This window comes from Esox lucius, chromosome 5 (genome assembly GCF_011004845.1).
Source record: "Esox lucius isolate fEsoLuc1 chromosome 5, fEsoLuc1.pri, whole genome shotgun sequence".
Classification (NCBI taxonomy): domain Eukaryota; kingdom Metazoa; phylum Chordata; class Actinopteri; order Esociformes; family Esocidae; genus Esox; species Esox lucius.
Genome location: NC_047573.1, coordinates 5,600,678 through 5,620,930, shown reverse-complemented (window position 1 = coordinate 5,620,930; position 20,253 = coordinate 5,600,678). Strand labels below are relative to the sequence as shown.

General features: G+C 39.4%; 1 protein-coding gene across 1 annotated transcript; it reads left to right on the top strand.

Annotated features, from left to right (window-relative positions):
* The first annotated feature begins 12,673 nt into the window (after positions 1-12,673).
* LOC117594539 (butyrophilin subfamily 2 member A1-like) lies at positions 12,674-16,715 on the top strand. Its single transcript, XM_034292518.1, has 5 exons — positions 12,674-13,099; positions 13,878-13,906; positions 14,002-14,094; positions 15,942-16,292; positions 16,423-16,715. The coding sequence occupies exons 3-5, from the start codon at positions 14,025-14,027 to the stop codon at positions 16,710-16,712; spliced, it is 711 nt and encodes a 236-aa protein (XP_034148409.1). The 5' UTR covers positions 12,674-13,099; positions 13,878-13,906; positions 14,002-14,024; the 3' UTR covers positions 16,713-16,715.
* Positions 16,716-20,253: the final 3,538 nt, after the last annotated feature.

The window sequence follows — 20,253 nt, the reverse complement described above, 5'->3', positions numbered from 1 at the left end:
TGTTCAGTGAGATTTCCTCTATATACACAACACATGCAAAGACTTAACAGCGTATGATTTTGGAAAAATTAATATTTAAATATATACTTAATTTATAGTAAATCTACTTAGCAGGCAGAATTGCCATACTTAGTTGACAAGTCTACTAAGTTTGAGTGAAGGCAGGTCCCCTCTATATGTGCACAACATAAAGATAATTTCTGCTGTAGCATTTTGGAAAAATGTAAAGGTATATTGCATCTCTATAGAGACGTTGGTGCTGTCACACGTAAAGCTACATTACAGCGTCAGTTCCCATAATTAGATAACAATTCCACTTAATTTGAGTGAAGGCAGGTCCCCTCTATGTGTTCACCACATATAGAGTAATGTTCCCGTTGCTTTTTGGAGAAATTCACATTGAAACGTATGATGCATCTCTATGGAGCTGGAATTCTGCTACACTTAAAGCCAGATTACCGGCTCAATTCCCATAAATAGTTCATGATTCTACTTGATTTGAGTTAAGTTACGTCCCCTCAATGTGTACACCACATTTTATGAGAAATTCCCATTTTACGCATGTCTATGCATCTCTATGGCAACTTGAATGCTGCTACATTTAAAGCTACAGTATACGCTCAAATCCCATAATTACTTAATCATTCCACTTGATTTCTGTTAAAGGTTTCCTTTATATGTACACAACATATTAAGCAATTGTACTGTAGCATTTTTGTGAAATTCACATTGAAATGTATAATGTGTCTCTATGGAGACGTGATTGCTGCTATATTTAAAGCCACAGTATACTCTCTAATCCCATAATTAGTTAATGAATACTGTACATATGTTTTAGGGTAAGGAAGGTTATATGTGCACCACATATAGAGCACTTTTACTGTAGAGGTTGGGAGATTCTTGCTTTTAAAGGTAAAGGGCATGACTGTGGAGACATGGAAAGGAGACCTTCCTTAACAGATATCAAATGGATTCAGATCTCAATAGAGATTCAGTATATCTTTGAATGTAAATTTCTCCAAAATGCTACAGTAAAATTGCTCAATATGTGATGTACGTGTATAGGAGTCCCTCAACAGTTAGACCGAGTATTTTTAAGTGTTGGCTAGGTTGACCGCAGTTGCAAAAATATGCCAATCTTATAGCCTATTCATATTGGACCTAGTCTTTTTCTAATAACTTCTCTCAGTTTTACTTATTAATGTAAACTAAAGTATTTCAGTTCTTATATTTCAATAATCTAGTTTGTATTTCAGTAAACCTTATATTTCGATAGCTTATCCATTTCAACTATAGACAATCCTCATGTCAGTCATCTAGGAGACTAGATCTATGCATTGGCGTTAAAATCAACTGGATCGCCCCAGTAGATCCCCCGGGAGCGACCTGCAAAGAAGCGCCGTTCTCAAAGCTTATTCATTTTGGAAATGTTTCTAATTACTCCTCTCGGTTTTTCGATAAATTATTCATGCCAACTATAGACAAGTCATCTCACCTATAGATTGGATGTATAATTTTCATTTTGTACATTTGTAGGGCATAATAAACAAATGAAAATACTATAGCCTGTGTTCTTAGAAATAATTGTTCTATGTAGCCTATTGTTCAATACAAACACAAAGATCATGACCTACTCTGAGACACTTTGCCAATATGGACAGATGGAAATGATGGGTCAGAAGAGCCAACACATTTCATTATTATAACGCTTGTGTGGAGAGGGGCAGAGTCAAAAGGTACCAGAGTGGAAAGTAGAGATTGGGAACGCCACCAATCATGTCACTGACTGACTGTTTTAAATTAAAAAAAACAACCCACTGGTCATCTGTCCTTTTAATTCCAAGGTATAAACAGTTGGCTAAACAATGACATATGAGAGAACATTCATATGAGATTTTAGATTTACAAAACACCTCATACTACATATTTCAAATTGTTTCTGTTGGCAGAATAATGTGTTATACATTTTAGTTCACAGTGATTTATAACAGTGTTTGTTGTGCATGTGTTCTGTTGTGTTTCTAACAGCAGCACAATACATTTTGTTTGTTGGTTTATAAATAATAATTTGTTTACAACTTTTCTTAAATAAACTATTTCTAAAATATTTTGTAAACTGTCAGACTTATTCTACTACTGTACAACACTGCTGTTCAATGTACAGTCTTTACAAAATCTTAATATATTTAGCTTTTCACTGAGTCAGAGCCAAAACATTATGACCACTCACAGGTGGAACGAATAACGTTTATCATCTAACAAGGGCACATGTCAAGGTCTGTGTGGATTACATGGTAAGTGAACAATGACTTCTCGTTGTCAACATGTTGGATGCAGGAGAAATGGGGGTAATGAAAGGAGCAACTTTGACAAGGGCCAAATTGTAATGGCAAGGAGACTGGGTCAGGTGCCAGATGCCACAGGACACCTTGAGGGGTCTTATAGAGTCCATGTTTTGATTCCAAAGTTTTGGCTCATCAGTGTATATAAATGTGTAATTATATAACTTCTCACAAGTAAATGTCCATCAGTCAGATAATCACTAATGAAGCTGTCTTTGTATCTAGCTGGAGAAACTGATCTGGGGTCTGTTTTGAAATGTTCTTACTAAATGGTAAATATGGGGGATCTGTAATTAGGGAAAACCTCATCCTCTGTACAATTATGAATGAAGGCATTGAGAACAGGTGAAATTAACTAATAAACATAAACCTCAAACACACAAAACATAAATAATATATAAAACAAATAATCAACAAACATGGTCACATGATCCGCTTTACCCACAAGCATTACCATGACATTATGATGAAGACCCTGGTTATGGAGACAGTATCATTAAAGAAAGAATCACCATGACATTATGATGAAGACCCTGGTTATGGAGACAGTATAATTAAAGAAAGAATCACCATGACATTATGATGAAGACCCTGGTTATGGAGACAGTATAATTAAAGAAAGAATCACCATGACATTATGATGAAGACCCTGGTTATGGAGACAGTATCATTAAAGGAAGAATCACAGTGACATTAGGATGAAGACCCTGGTTATGGAGACAGTATCATTAAGTTAGAAGTAAAGCTATGCCTTGCTATGTAAGTTAACTATTATCTAACTAATTACCGTTAGCTATCTTATCTAACGTTATAACGGTTATCAGCTAAGTAACGTTCGCCTGACTGTTAGTGACACACACACACACAAAACGGGCACAAGCCAACGGATGCGTGTAAGTGCGTGGGATGATAGCTTTTGTTATAAAGTTGAGGGTTCCATCTAAGCCAAAAATATGTCCAATTTGTTTTGTCGTTTGCTGTGCAGTGCTGTTGACTGTACCTGGAGTAGCATACTTCACAAAGGAGCGCAAGAATCATGGAAGAGTTGCAGCGAAGGTTAATGTCAGGTTGGCTGACTGTATTTAATGCATGTTTAATTCCCGCTACAAAAAACCATATAAAACCTGTTCAGAGGCTGTCATCTTCAACCTTATGCAAATACTCATTATTTTACCATACTGTTCATACTCCCCATCCTACTCTTTGATAAATGTATGCTAGTTTACATTATGTACTGTATTTTATTGACAAACTTATCTATTATACTACTACCAATATTGCTGTTAGTGTACAGTACTCTAAACTGTTGCTATGTATAGGGTTATGTATAATATTGCTTAATCTTCTTGCTATATTTTTGCTGTGTACACATTTTTCTCCTTAAATTCTCACTACGTACAGTGGGGAAAACAAGTATTTGATACACTGCCGATTTTGCAGGTTTTCCCACTTACAAAACATGTAGAAATCTGTAATTTTTATCATAGGTACTCTTCAACTGTGAGTGACGGAATCTAAAACAAAAATCCAGAAAATCACATTATATGATTTTTAAGTAATTAATTTGCATTTTATTGCATGACATAAGTACTTGATACATCAGAAAAGCAGAACTTAATATTTGGTACAGAAACCTTTGTTTGCAACTACAGAGATCATACGTTTCCTGTAGTTCTTGACCAGGTTTGCACACACTGCAGCAGGGATTTTGTGCCACTCCTCCATACAGACCTTCTCCAGATCCTTCAGGTTTCGGGGCTGTCGCTGGGCAATACAGACTTTCAGCTCCCTCCAAAGATTTTCTATTGGGTTCAGGTCTGGAGACTGGCTAGGCCACTCCAGGACCTTGAGAAGCTTCTTACGGAGCCACTCCTTAGTTGCCCTGGCTGTGTGTTTCGGGTCGTTGTCATGCTGGAAGACCCAGCCATGACCCATCTTCAATGCTCTTACTGAGGGAAGGAGGTTGTTGGCCAAGATCCCGTGATACATGGCCGCATCCACCCCCCCCTCAATACGGTGCAGTCGTCTTGTCTACTTTGCAGAAAAGCATCCCCAAAGAATGACGTTTTCACCTCCATGCTTCACGGTTGTGATGGTGTTCTTGGGGTTGTACTCATCCTTCTTCTTCCTCCAAACACGGCAAGTGCAGTTTAGACCAAAAAGCTCTTTCTGTCTCATCAGACCACATGACCTTCTCCCATTCCTCCTCTGGATCATCCAGATGGTCATTGGCAAACTTCAGACGGGCCTGGACATGCGCTGGCTTGAGCAGGGGGACCTTGCGTGTGCTGCAGGATTTTAATCCATGACGGCGTAGTGCAGGGGTGTCAAACCGGTTCCACGGAGGGCCGAGTGTCTGCAGGTCTTTGGGTTTTCCTTTAAATTGGTTCCCAGGTCAGACCTGAACAACCAGGTGGGGGTAGAAATTAACCAATTGGTGAACTAATTAATCAATCAGGTACAAGGTGAGAGCCAAAACCTGCAGACACTCGGCCCTCCGTGGAACCGGTTTGACACCTGTGGCGTAGTGTGTTAATAATGGTTTTCTTTGAGACTGTGGTCCCAGCTCTCTTCAGGTCATTGATCAGGTCCTGCCATGTAGTTATGGGCTGATCCCTCACCTTCCTCATGATCATTGATGCCCCACGAGGTGAGATCTTGCATGGAGCCCCAGACAGAGGGAGATTGACCGTCATCTTGAACTTCTTCCATTTTCTAATAATTGCGCCAACAGTTGTTGCCTTCTCACCAAGCTGCTTGCCTATTGTTCTGAAGCCCATCCCAGCCTTGTGCAGGTCTACAATTTTATCCCTGATGTCCTTACACAGCTCTCTGGACTAGGTCATTGTGGAGAGGTTGAAGTCTGTTTGATTGAGTGTGTGGACAGGTGTCTTTTATACAGGTAACGAGTTCAAACAGGTGCAGTTAATACAGGTAATCAGTGGAGAACAGGAGGGCTTCTTAAAGAAAAACTAACAGGTATGTGAGAGCCGGAATTCTTACTGGTTGGTAGGTGATCAAATACTTATGTCATGCAATCAAATGCAAATTAATTATTTAAAAATCATACAATGTGATTTTCTGGATTTTTGTTTTAGATTTCCGTCTCACAGTTGAAGAGTACCTATGATAAATATTACAGACTTCTACATGCTTTGTAAGTGGGAAAACCTGCAAAATCGGCAGTGTATCAAATACTTGTTCTCCCCACTGTACTGCAAGAAAACATGTCCAATAAAAATACAGTATTTGAATGTGAAAGTACAAAAACATAATACAATACAAAATAAACAAGGGCTAGAATGGCAGTAATATACATAACTATGACCTAGCAGCAATCAATAGTTATTGAATATCATATATACATAAGTGCAATAAGCTTATGAATGGTGGCATAACACTACAACTACAGTCAGAATTAAGAACATTCACACAGAGCTATAAATATATTAAGAGGATAATGCAATCACATACATACACATACACATACACATACACATATATATATATATATATAAAAAAGAAATACAGTACTGCAGCTTAGCAGCAATATTGGTTGTGCTGGAGATGTCATTCATATTCACGGCAGGTCCCTTGTACCGCCGCGACATCTCCCACCTGCACGGGCAGCTGCCCCTTTCTGGTACCTGGGGACCTGGTTCTGGACAGCCTCGTCAGTGGCATCCCAGTTGGAAGGATTCTTCCTTATGGCTCCTGTAATACAGTAATCAGATATTGTACTTAAATGGTCTTACATGATTTTGAGAATTGCATGACATTCAAGAAAAATGAAATGTTTCATGAAGACAACATGCTAACGCAACTATAGTCTTGTTTTTACCTGATTGTAGAGCCAGCTGTGCCCTCAGCTCAACCTTCTCTTCAGTCAGCCACTTGATCTTCTCCAAATGTTCTGAAAGTAAAGACAGACAGTAAATTATTCAGTGCTAAATATCTGGTTATTTTACAATCAGAACTCAAATTGCAGTGTCCGCCAAAATGTTTATTCTTACCTTCATGTGCAGAGCTAAAACTTCCCCCTGCCTCTGCATTCTTGCCCTTAATTGAAATTGACAAATAAAATTGGAAGCAACATGCTTTAATAAGTTAAGCATCTGGGTTAAGTGAATGAACCCACACTTACCTATGTAGCCATCCTCTACATGGTGGCATGGAGTACCTCTCTGGTGCCTTAGAGTACTGTGCTTGCTCCATCCTAAAAATAGACATAAAAGTTGGTGAACAGGTAAATATGGAGAAACCAAGTAAACATTGCAGCAATTATGAGATCAACATGTAATTCACATACCTGGCGTGGAACTGCTGCCACACAGTCATCCTGGTCCGGCAACAAAACTACAGAAAACGTCATCACCTGAAAGCAATGTTTAGAAAATAAGTTTTAAAAACCGGCAGCATAAGACAGACACAGGCTACCTAAGAACAATGTGGACACACAGACACCTCAGTAACGGAATTGCAACAGGTCCAGGTTTGGCTAGTCTATCTAAATTTACTACCAAAAGTAACGTTATCCACATGATGTGGATTACGTTACACATAGAAACACGATTTAGCTAACGTTACGTATCAGTTGATAAAAGTTACAAGTAGTAACTACATATTATAAAATTCGAACTTGTTGATACCCTAAGAAATAAGATTTAGTTAGCGAAGGATTTTACCCTACCTGTTTCAACTATGCGAAGAAGCACAAAACACCCGAACTTGTGGACACACGAAGAAACAAGGGTTACTGTAGGTATTTAATCTCAGGCCAACGCTGTTTTTTTTTCAAGCTCAGTTTCTATAACTTGTTTTCCCCCCAATGGTTTAGAACTTGCGTTCAGCTACCAGTGACTTTGACTAAATAATTCCAATGTTAATAGAATATTGGAAACAGTCATTGTTTAATACAAAACAGTCATTACGTTCTTACTCAGTAACCTGACAACACTTAACGCTAGTTATTTATAATAGAACAGAACTCACCATCGATGTAGGTGACTCTGCGTTCAACAATTTTCGGTCTGATGTCCAAAAAATCCTTGATCTTCGTTTGTTTCGGGAGTTCATCAAATTGTAGTAAAACAATTTGATAATCAACATGTTGTATTGTCCAATTCAGAGCATATAGCTTATACACTTTGAACTAGAGTTGACGAGAGAACCAAGTCGCTAAAATGAATGTTCCTTCTAGTTTTCACGGTACAACAGCGTGGAATCCAAATTGCTATTGTCTTGCCTTACACATGTGCAATTAGCTATAGCGCCATCTACGGACACAACGGTGTTCAAACACAGTAAAGAACTGTCCCCCATGAAGCATTAAAGTCGAGGCTATAGACGAGTAGTTGAGCCGGTACCATGCAGTGGAAAATGGCCATTAGTTTGGGAAAATATTATGGTAAGAAATGCCGAGATGTTTTTACTGTACATGTCTACACAAAGGTTCTTTACACAAGCAATAGTGCAATAGTCAAAGTCTATTTTATTTATAAACTACCAATGTTGACCAAAATTATGTACACTAAGATTTTACAATATTAAAATAAATCTAATAATCAGTACAAGAATAAAAGGGGTACAATAGCATCTCTTCTGGAAAAAATGGCAACACAAGCAGATACAGCAGACTAAAGCGCACGCTCTTTTCGGCTTCTAGCCGCCAGCTTGCAGTCGGGCCGCTGGTGGAAAGCCGCCTGAGATGCAAATTATCTTATGCAAATTGAGATCAAGAGAAAAGCGGTTAAAGCTGGTGGCCCGCTGGCTGGTGGCCCACTGGCGGCGGCGCGCCAGCGATTGCTCACTGGGATTGTGTATGGCCCGGGGGGCCTACAAATAGTAGCTATGTAAAACAATTTATCGGCCTGAATAACTTCAAAATAATGAAAATCAGTGATGTGTTTGAGAGTAAATTCATATTTACCCTCATAAATATTAGCAACACCCCCTCCTTTTCAGGATGCAGGAGGGATATGATCACTAGAATAGCCAGGAGGAGAGGCCTCATTTAAGGCAATTAATTCATCTGGCTTTAGCCACGTTTCACATTAACCAATAACATCTAGTTTATGATCAGAGATTAATTTATTTCTGCAACTGCCTTTGGAGCAAGGAATATAACATTTATGAGTCCCATTTTGTGATGTGAGGTGATACAGTCATTTTTATTTTTGACCGAGGTGGAGGAAGGCTTTATCTTAATAAGGTTGTTTTTGTTAGCACTACCTTGTTTAACTTTTCTCAGCCTGGAACGAGTCACAGTGGCAATAGTTAAAGCTGTACTAACTACTCTGGCTATGCTATCGACAGACTCCACTATGCTAGCAGGCTGGCTAACAGCGGCCTGACCTGCACCTGCACACATCTCATGTTAAGGCTATAGGAGTGAGACTCCTGTCAATGTTCCTAGATAAAAGAAGAGCACCACTCAGCTCCTGAGTGATCCGGCCTGGCCCTATTTCTGGGGGAGTCCCAAAAAGAGAGCCAGTTATCTACAAACTCCATTTTCAGCCAGCGATTGAGTTGCGCAAGTCTGCTGTAGAGCTCGTCACCACCCCTAGCTGGGAGGGGGCCAGAGACAATTACTCGATGCCGACACATCTTTCTAGCTAATTTACACGCTGATGCTATGTTCTGCTTCGTAACCTCTGACTGTTTCATCCTAACGTCGTTGGTGCCAACGTGAATAACAATATCTCTGTACTCTCTATACTTGCCAGGTTTAGACTTCGCTAGCACCAACCCCAGATTTGAGGCTATGTCGGTGGCTCTGCCCCCCAGTAAACAGTGTACAATCGCCGGCTGATTCTTCAGTCTAATACTGCGGGTAATGGAAACTAAAGTTTTTAGTTTTTCAAGGCCACCGGTAGAACATGCCTGCCGAAGATCATTCCCCTCCGAGCCTCTAACTCTGCTATCTTTACCTGGAGACGATAGTTCTGTGTTGTTGCTACAACAATTACAGTAATAAGGCATTTTAATGGTACTTAGCCTCGGGTGTTCAGGGGTGAGTAGTTCTGTAAATTATGTCCAAAAAGAGTCCCGGTGTAGTGAAGTTGGGTAAGAGGTCAACAGATGAAAAATATGGCTTTGGTAAACTCTTAAAGTAGAATTTTACCAAATAGTTTATATAGAGTAAATTCTAAAATGTTTGGCAGGTAGCCAGGTAAGTAACAGCAGGCAGCCCTCTTCTGTTAGCCCTTTGTGAGTCATTGCATCTTTTATGTCTGTACCTGCCACCAGTCTGTGGGTTTCCTGCCTGCCTGGTTTCCTGCCGTTTTCCTGTTTGTTGGATGGCCGTGATCTTCTGGCCCTTAGGCATTATATACAGACAAATTTCTGTAGTGGAAATCAGGAACACTTGTGAAAACCATTGTCTGTGGATATAGTACGTTGCTGCATCCACAAATGCAAGTTAAAACTCTACCATGCAAAGAAGAAACCATATATAAACAAGATCCAGAAACATTGTTGCCTTTTCTGGGCCCGAGCTCATTTAAGATGGACTGAGGTTTAGTAGAAAACTGTCCTATGGTCTGACCAATCAAAATGTGAAATTATTTTTGGGAATCATGGATGCCGTGTCCTCCGGACTAAAGAGGAGAGGGACTGTGTGGCTTGTAATCAGTGCACACTTCAAAAGCCAGCATCTGTTATGGTGTGCATTAGTGCACGTGGCATGGATGACTTGCACATTTAGGAAGGCTCCATAAAAGCTAAACAATAAAGGTTTTGGAGCAACATATGCTGCCATCCTTCCTTTTTCAGGGAAGGCCTTGCTTATTTCTGCAAGACAATGCCAAACCACATTCTACACCTATTACAGCAGAATGGCACCATAGTAAGAGTCCATGTGTTAAAATGGCCTGCCTGCAGTCCAGACCTGTCACCCACAAAAAACATTTATGAAACAAAAAATATGACCAAGGGGACCCAGAACTTTTGAACAGATTAAATTATATTTCAAGGACGAATGGGAAAATATTTCACTTTCAACACTACAGCAGTTGGTCTCCTCAGTTCCCAAACGCTTACAGAGTGTTGTTAAAAGAAGAGGTGATGCAACACAGTGGTAAACATGCCCTCGCAACTTTTTTGAAAAGTGTTGCTGGCATCAAATTCAAAAAGGGCATGTATTCTTTGAAAAAACAATACAATGTCTCAGTTTCAACATTTTGTTCATGTTGTCTTTGTTTTGTTTTCATTTAATATCATTGCATTCTATTTTTATTATCATTTTAGGCCTTGTCCCAACTTCATTGGAAATGGGGTTATAATACATTTCCTAAAATACCCTCTAGTATTTTTTATTTTTCAGGCAGTTTTCTTTAAAATGTTTAATGCTGTTTGAGCGGTGAATCAACAGGGTTGTAGAAGTGACATTAGGACTCTGTGAATGTAACGTGTTGGCTGAGGTCTTATCTGATAATTTCATTTTCACTCACCACACCTTCATCAAATTTTCTTCACTAACTTTAAGTCGCTCTGGATAAGAATATTTGCTAAATGGCTAAAATGTAAAATCTTCTCTGCCGCGCTGTAAACAGGGTAAGAATATCTGAACAAATGCGCTATGTTCAGTCTTGTTGGCTATTTTTAAACTAAAGCCTGAATTATATTTTGTCACGTTACTCAAATGTAAGAGTTATAAAAAAAATATCAGTGCCTTGTGAGCAACATTAAAGAAACAGTTACGGGTCACGAAAAATTTGAATTTTTAAAAATAAAACAGACCAACGTATTACTTCAAAACTGAGATACATTCAGTTTATTAATTGTTTAAGAAAATGTACCACTGAAAACATTGACAACAATTCAAATATGATCATATTTAAGAGAAATTTAGATAAAAGGTCGGTATTAAAACACTTCCAAGGGCAAAATTCAGACAATGCCAATGACAGAATATGGAATACATATTGCCTCATAGGTCATAAACTATTGAATATTCCATAGAGAAAGCCATGTAGGAAATGTCCAGGAGAATGTGTAGAGTAAGACAAACCTGTCTAATCATGGGGAACGGTGTGCTACATCTAGCAACACAATATTTCCACACTCTCTTTTTCCACAATGCAACTTAATGGATATGAAATACATACATACAGACTCATACAGAAAAAAATATTTTATACGCCGCAGTGAATGTATTGTAGGAAATGTTCAGGAGACTCTATTGAGTAAATATATGCAAAGAAATCAAGGGGCACTGTGTATTTGCAATTGTTGCTGGTGTTTTACTCCGTCTATACCGTTGGCCACAATGTAACTCAATGGATATGAAATACATATTGCCCTATAAAAAATAAAAATCTATATGCCGCAGTGAATGTATTGTATTGAAAGACTGTGGTGAACACATCTACATTAGAGAGACAGGGAAAGACTGTGGTGAACACATCTACACTAGAGAGACAGGGAAAGACTGTGGTGAACACATCTACACTAGAGAGACAGGGAAAGACAGTGGTGAACACATCTACACTAGAGAGACAGGGAAAGACAGTGGTGAACACATCTACATTAGAGAGACAGGGAAGGACAGTGGTGAACTAATCAAACTTAGCTGACCCACCTGATTCTAATAATGAACTAATCAAACCTAACTGAACCACCTGACTCTAATAATGAACTAATGAAATGTTGCTGACCCACCTGACTCTAATAATGAACTACACATGGTCTCAAGTTTAGAATACCATGGTTACCATGGTATGATAGCACAGGTGAAGTATCATAAGGAACTCAGTACAATAGTTGATGAGCTGAACTTTGGCCAGACAAGACCCTAGTAAAATAGATAGCTGATATATTAAACAATACAGGTTAAATGAGTGACTGATTCATAATATAATTACACTCACCAGCCACTTCATAAGACTCACCTGCTTGTTAACACAAAGAGCCAAAGAGTGAATCATGTGACTGAAACTCAACACACAGACATGGACTACCTTTTTAAAGAGTATCTAAATATATGAATACCATTATTCCAAAAAAACTAATATTATTAATATTGAAGTTTTTAAGATAATGTGGGAGCTATAAAATTGAGGTTACTGGATTTGGGATTATTTCATGTACAACCCTGTTTCCAGAAAAGTTGGGACGTTGTGTAAAATGTAAAGAAAGACAGAATGCAATGACCAATGCATGAGTGACTTGCACATCTGTGAAGGTACCATTAATACAGAAAAATATATACAGGCTTTGGAGCAACATGCTGCCATTTTAAAATCCTGTGTGAGGGGTAAGTAAACCAACAGGGTTGTAGAAGTGACCTTAGGACTCTGTGAATGTAGCATGTTGGCTGAGGTCTTATTTGTTCATTTCATTTTCACTCACCACACATTCATCAACCTTTCTTCACTAAGTGTAAGTCTCTCTGGATAAGAATGTCTGCTAAATGACTAAAATGTAAAATCTTCTCTGACGCTGTGAACTGGGCAAGAATATCTGAACAAATCTGTGTGTGTTTGTTAACAATTCTGAAACAAAAGCCTAAATGTTTTTTACTTTACGCAGTACTCAAAAGTATCAGTTATAGAAAAATCTGCCTAAACCAAAGATGTTTTTTAAAGATTACTGTTAGGAAGTTGTAGTTAGTCGGTTCTGTTGGTTAACATGTTGTTTATCTTCATCATGCCTGTTTCTTTGTTAGAACAACTGTCTCTTTCAGGAATAATGGTGTTTGGACCAAATAGTTTGTGTGTGACTGCTGATTCTTCTACACCGTTAAACCTCTGAATCTGGTAACTACAGTCATTACTTCTGTTTGCCTGTGTATTAGCTATGTGTGTGTGTGTGTGTGTGTGTGTGTGGAGGAGGGGTTGACTTTAGCAATGTTGTCAAAGATATCCCCAACAGTGGTCAAGTCAGAAAAAGGTGAATAAATGGGATAATTCCCATTCTTCATTTGGAAAAATATCTCTATTTTGGCTTAAGTTTTAAGGATAGGATAGGCACAGCAAAATCAGCACAATAACTGAAGTTTAATCAATATTTGAACTAAGACAGGTGTAGAAACTATCAACAAGGGATGAAAAATGTATATCATTGCTATATCCGTCGAGTGTTATCTGAAAATCCCATCACGTGACTTGAGTCTACTTACTACATATCACCAGTGTCACAGCCTCTGTTCAAACCATGCTGTTTATGTCTACTTAACCTTATGGGTAAACCATATGCAGTGCAACAAAACCACTTATGATCCACTAAGTTATTTACTTAATAATGAAATGCACCAAAACAATCTACCTCAATATCCCTGATAGCCTATATTATGAATATTGGTTAATATGTTTGCTTCATTAATTTTTACTTGTTCTGAAGTCATGAAGCTTCTGAGGAAATACAGTTGACACTTGAATAAGAATAAAATGACATAAAATAACTTGGTCAGGATGTTGAAATATCAAGTGAATTCCAGTTCACAGCCAGTGATTATGGGTGAGTCTGTACTCTTCTGTAGGAATAATTTGTGAATGTCTTTGTGGTTGGGGTCATATCTGTTATTTTCATTTTCAGTCCTACACTTTCTTCTTAATGGACATGCTGTAAGTAATGTATCATTGTGTCTATTACAATCAGTTATCAATAGATATACATTGTGTTTGTTTGTTCTGATCTGTATTATTTGATTCTTTGTAAGGTGAACTGTCTCCTTCAGGAATAATGGTGACTGGACCAGATAGTCTGTATGTGACTCTGCTGATTCTCCTCCACAGTTTAACGTCTGAGTCTGGTAACTACAGTCATTACTTCTCTCTCTCTGTGTGTGTGTGTGTGTGTGTGTGAGTGTGTTGGGGGAGGGGCAGGTTTTACTATATCAACAAGGATAAAACTGTCCCCAAACTGTGGTTATGTCAGAAAAGGTTACTAATTGGGTAATTTCTCAAATAAAGTTTAGACTATAGGTCAAAAGATTAAATTGGTGTTAGAAGTAAAGTTAGGGTTAGGAATTACAAGTAGGTTTAGGATTGTTTTTAGGGCAAATCGACGGTGGTGTCCCCAGTTAGAGAGCTTGGTTAAATGTGTGTGAGAACATTTAATTCAGGTAAGGTTCCCAGGTATGGATTTTTCTCCAGTTCTGTATTGGCTATGTACATAGCAGACCAGCCAACCAAGACAAGGTGCTAATATATCTCATGTCTCCATCCCCTCCTAACATACGTCCATGTTCATTTAACCACCTGCCCATGTCTGTTCTTGTGGGTGTGGTAGTGATGGAAAATGCATTTACATGCAATTAACATACTGTATGTTAATATATAAAATGACATACGTATGCTGCTGAACATTACACTCTAAAGAGCCGGAATCTGTGAGCATGTTTTCCATGCTTGAGTGACAGGACACCACAGAGTCATCTGGTGTTACTGGGGGAGGTTTCATTAGACCCACACTACTGAGTCACCTGGTGTTACTGGGGGAGATTTCATTAGACCCACACTACTGAGTCATCTGGTGTTACTGGGGGAGATTTCATTAGACCCACACTACTGAGTTGTCTGTTGTTACTGGGGGAGATTTCATTAGACCCACACTACTGAGTCATCTGGTGTTACTGGGGGAGATTTCATTAGACCCACACTACTGAGTCATCTGGTTTTACTGGGGGAGGTTTCATTAGACCCACACTACTGAGTCATCTGGTGTTACTGGGGGAGGTTTCATTAGACCCACACTACTGAGTTATCTGGTGTTACTGGGGGAAATTTTAATCTGTGGTTTATGGATGAAGAGGAAGTGGGTTTCTGGGTCCATATGTAGGTTGACTCCTGACAGACAAAACAGAGGTGGTTCAATCAATTAGCAGTTGTCACAAAGTGCTTTTACAGATCTGAAGTCTGAAACCCCAAAGACCAAGCAACAACAGAGGTGGTTCATTTGTCAGTGTGTAATGGTGGAGTTCTGCCTACTCTGGGTGAGGCTGACAGGAGCAGGTTAGGAGGAAACAGGTTGTTTGGATTGAACCAGCATGTTTGTCATTCTAACCACACTGTCACAGTCTCTCTAGTCTGGTGGTGAATGACTACTTACTGTATCTCCCCACTGTCACAGTCTCTCTAGTCTGGTGGTGAATGACTACTTACTGTATCTCACCACTGTCACAGTCTCTAGTCTGGTGGTGAATGACTACATACTGTATCTCACCACTGTCACAGTCTCTAGTCTGGTGGTGAATGACTACTTACTGTATCTCACCACTGTCACAGTCTCTCTAGTCTGGTGGTGAATGACTACTTACTGTATCTCACCACTGTCACAGTCTCTCTAGTCTGGTGGTGAATGATTACTTACTGTATCTCACCACTGTCACAGTCTCTCTAGTCTGGTGGTGAATGACTACTTACTGTATCTCACCACTGTCTCAGTCTCTCCAGTCTGGTGGTGAATGACTACTTACTGTATCTCACCACTGTCACAGTCTCTCTATTCTGGTGGTGAATGAATACTTACTGTATCTCACCACTGTCACAGTCTTTCTAGTCTGGTGGTGAGATACAGTATTACAACAAAGTTATATTTGATATTTTGTGGTGGTTTATGTACTTTCACATATTTTCCTTTTTTTTATTTCCTCTTTAGTGAAGTTTGAAGTTCTTGGTCCAACTGAGCCCATTGTTGCTGTGGCTGGTGATGACATCATTCTGCCCTGTTACCTCAAACCCAACATCAGTGTTGAGGACATGACTGTGGACTGGCTGAACCTGGACTTCATGGACGAACATGTCTATCGTTACCAAAATGGAAGAATCATACAAGAGGATCAGATTCACTCCTACAGAGGAAGAACATCACTGTTTATAGAGGAACTGTGGAGGGGAAACACATCTTTAAAACTGACCAGGGTACAAGGGAATGATGAGGGACGTTACAAATGCTTTATTAAGTCAAACAACTGGTATGATGATGTTAGTGTTCAAGTTCTTGTTAAAGGTGAGAAAAATGTTTTGTAAAAGTAATAATCTAACAAAATGTCAATGACATGCTCTAGTCTTTTGTATTACTGTATACAGTATGTGACTGTTGTCATCTGTTAACATCCAGTCTGTCTGTTTTTCTGTAGCTGTAGGATCCAGGCCAGTGGTGTCAATTGAAGGACACAGAGAGGGAGGGATTGGTTTGGTGTGTCAATCTGAAGGCTGGTACCCTGAACATGATCTGGTGTGGCTGGACAGTAAAGGAGTTAGTCTCTCTGCTGGACCTCCTGAGACACACAGAGACTTAAAGGGATTCTACACAATCAAACAACATGTCATTGTCCAGGAGACTGACACCAACCTCTTTACCTGTAGAGTCTTACAGATACAAATCAATGAGGAGGTGGAGACAGAGGTTCACATCCCTAGTGAGTAAAACAATATAATCAATGAGGAGGTGGAGACAGAGGTTCACATCCCTAGTGAGTAATACAATATAATCAATGAGGAGGTGGAGACAGAGGTTCACATCCCTAGTGAGTAACACATTATAATCAATGAGGAGGTGGAGACAGAGGTTCACATCCCTAGTGAGTAATACAATAGAATCAATGAGGAGGTGGAGACAGAGGTTCACATCCCTAGTGAGTAACACAATATAATCAATGAAATGATGGAGACAGAGGTTCACATCCCTAGTGAGTAATACAATATAATCAATGAGGAGGTGGAGACAGAGGTTCACATCCCTAGTGAGTAACATAATATAATCAATGAGGAGGTGGAGACAGAGGTTCACATCCTGTTGGAGCAATAATAAGTATATTGGTGTTCATTCATTTAATTGTAAAAACAAACAAGATTATTTGTATTATTTGTCTATTTCATTTCTAAATTGTTAAATTAAAATGTTGGACTTAAAATGTTGGACTAAGAAGAAAAGGATAACCTCTGTGAATCCTGCCAATGATACATCTATGGAGAAAACAGCCGGAGGGCCGTGAGTAAAATCAGCTGATCGAATATGAATAAATGAATGAAAGCGCTGCTGCGCTTTGAGTGTGTTGGATTGACATGCTGGATGAGATGTGAACTGCAAATAAATGATGAACACAGTATTAAATGACGGTTGAAGGATACCGGAGAATAATCAAGATCGGTGATGAAACAGATCACACTGACTGGTATGTACCCAGAATGACTAACCTGAATTATTTCATGAAAGAGGTTGAGACATGGAAAAGAGAACACATTGCACAATTAAATGTTGGACCACTGGACAATATTTTAAAATGTGTCACACAAATCAAGGAAGTCAAGAGCCTCTGCCTCTTCCTCAGTCTCCTCAGAGTTTAAGAAAGCCAAGGCGGAAAAGGCGGCTCTGCTGGCTTGCGCTGCTGCACTGAAAGATGCTGAAACAAGCACTACAACTGGAAGAAGTAAGGCTGAGAACTAAACTAGAGCAAATGGAGCTGGAAGGGGACATAGCAGCATCAACCGCCAAAATAAATGTCCTTCAAAACGAAGAAGAGGATTTGGATGGCAGATCTCAAGGAGATGCTATAAATGAATATTATGATGATCATAAACAAAGCATGGAAGCTACGGCTACTCGAAGAGGAATTTATGCAACTGGGTGTTAAACCAAAGACCCCACTTCAGAGAGCAGTTTTCAGCAACTTTCAGCCCACAGGAAGCTCTGACAGGCATGCAGAGCTCAGAGTGCACAACCACAGTGATCTGATCAATCAAGCAACGGATCACAGTGCTCATGAAGACATGAGTATGGTTATTCAAAGGCAAAGTGACATTGCTGAGCTTATTATTTCACAACAGAAACTGGCTCTACAACCTGCGAGGGAGATTGCAGTGTTTGATGGAAACCCACTGACATATCAGTCTTTCATCCATGCATTTGAACACTTGATTGAAGAAAAAACTAAAAACAATCAAGACAGACTCTTACATTGAACAATTTACCGCTGGTCTGCCAAGAGATCTGGTTTGCAGCTGTTTACATATGGAAGCAAATAGAGGCTATGTTGAAGCTAAAAGGCTCTTACAGGAACATTTTAGGAATAAAATGAAAATCTCTGGAGCTTACTTGGAAAAGGCCTTGAACTGGACAGCAATTAAGGCTGGATGGAAAAGCATTGTACACTTATGCAATGTATTTAAGAGGATGCTGTAATGTGATGCAGGATTTACAGTACATGGATGAACTTGATATACCATCAAACTTGAGGCGGATTGCATCTCAACTGCTGTACAAACTCCGGGAAAATGGCAAACAATAGCTTATGATACACAACAGAAAACTGGAAGAAGAGCCAAATTCCAACGCCTAGTGGAATTCATTGAAAAACAAGCTAAAATGCTTTTGGACCCATTGTTTGGAGACATTCAAGACCAAATATCTGCTAAAAAAGTTTTCCCTAAGAGCAGAACTACTGAACTAAAGGAGTCAAAAGGGTCAGAAATAGCAGCTTTGCGACTTCAGTGGCAGTGAATACTGACAGTACAGACTGCACTGTTAAACGACCTTCAATGCAACAACAGCGTCACGCTTTGCCCAGTCTTACTGTCTTATGTGGAATCTGCCAAGGGAAACATGCCATGACTGACTGCTCACAATTCAAAACCCAGCTACATGAAAAAAAAGGTTGATTTCTTGAGAAGTAACAGTTACTGCTTTGGTTGCCTACTGAAAGGACATTTAAGTAAAAATTGCAAAAGAAGAGTAACGTGTCAGGTTTGTCAAAAGAGACCTTTAACTGTGCTCCACATTCAAACTATGAACACCCCAAATCAATAAAATCTACTAAATGAGACAGGTGAAATGTCAATAAGTAGCGCTCTTGTTTCAGCTTGTGATGCAACTGGGGCTGGGAGGGACTGTGCACTTTCTATAGTTCCAGGCAGCACAGCAACCTTCTGTACAGAGAACCTTATGAACCAACTGAATGCTAAGGGACACAAAACAGAGATTATTTTGCGAACAATGGGACAAGAAAACCCCACAAAAACACATGATGTCACAGGGTTGGAAGTTGGACATTTGGAGGGTGGCACCTATTTGGACCTGCCAAAGGTTTACACCCAGAACCAGATACCTGTATCAAAAGAGAATATCGTAACCACTGCTGATCTGAAAGAATGTCCTCATCTCAGTGAGATCCATCTAAAAGAAATTGATGCTAATATGGAACTTCTTATTGGAACCGATGTCCAGAGAGCAATGGAACCTTGGCGTGTTATCAACAGCCAAAACAATGGACCATATGCAGTCAAAACCTTGTTAGGATGGGTGGTAAACGGACCACTTAAGACTTGCACCCAACATTCTGGACCCATTGCAGTGTCAGCCAACTTGATCTCTGTTGTTGAGCTGAACGATCTTCTCATCAAACTATATAACCAGGATTTCTCTGAAAACAAATATGATGAAAGAAAAGAGATGTCAATTGAGGACAAAAGGTTAATGGATATTGTGTCAAGTTCAATAACCCTGAAAGATGGTCCCTATAACTTACCCTTACCTTTTCGGGACAAAGAAATAGTTATGTCTGACAACTATAAAATGGCTGCACAACGTACACTTTTAACCTGATGAAGAAATTCAAGAATGATTCTGCCTTTGGTGCAGAATATAAAGACTTCATGGAGGATGTACTGAATAAAGGTTATTCAGAGAAGGTACCACGGGAGCAGCTTAACCGAGTAGATGGACATGTTTGGTATATACCACATCATGGTGTGTATATACCAAAAAGCTCAAGCTTAGAGTGGTGTTTGACTGTACCTCCTTTTACCGAGGTACATCCTTTAACAAAGAGCTCCTCCAAGGTCCTATCTTAACGAACCCCCTCATTCGAGTTTTACTAAGGTTTTCGCCAGGAACAAATCGCTGTCATGGCGGACGTCAAGGCAATGTTTTACCAAGTGCAGGTGGATGAAAATCGCAGGGACTTCTTAAA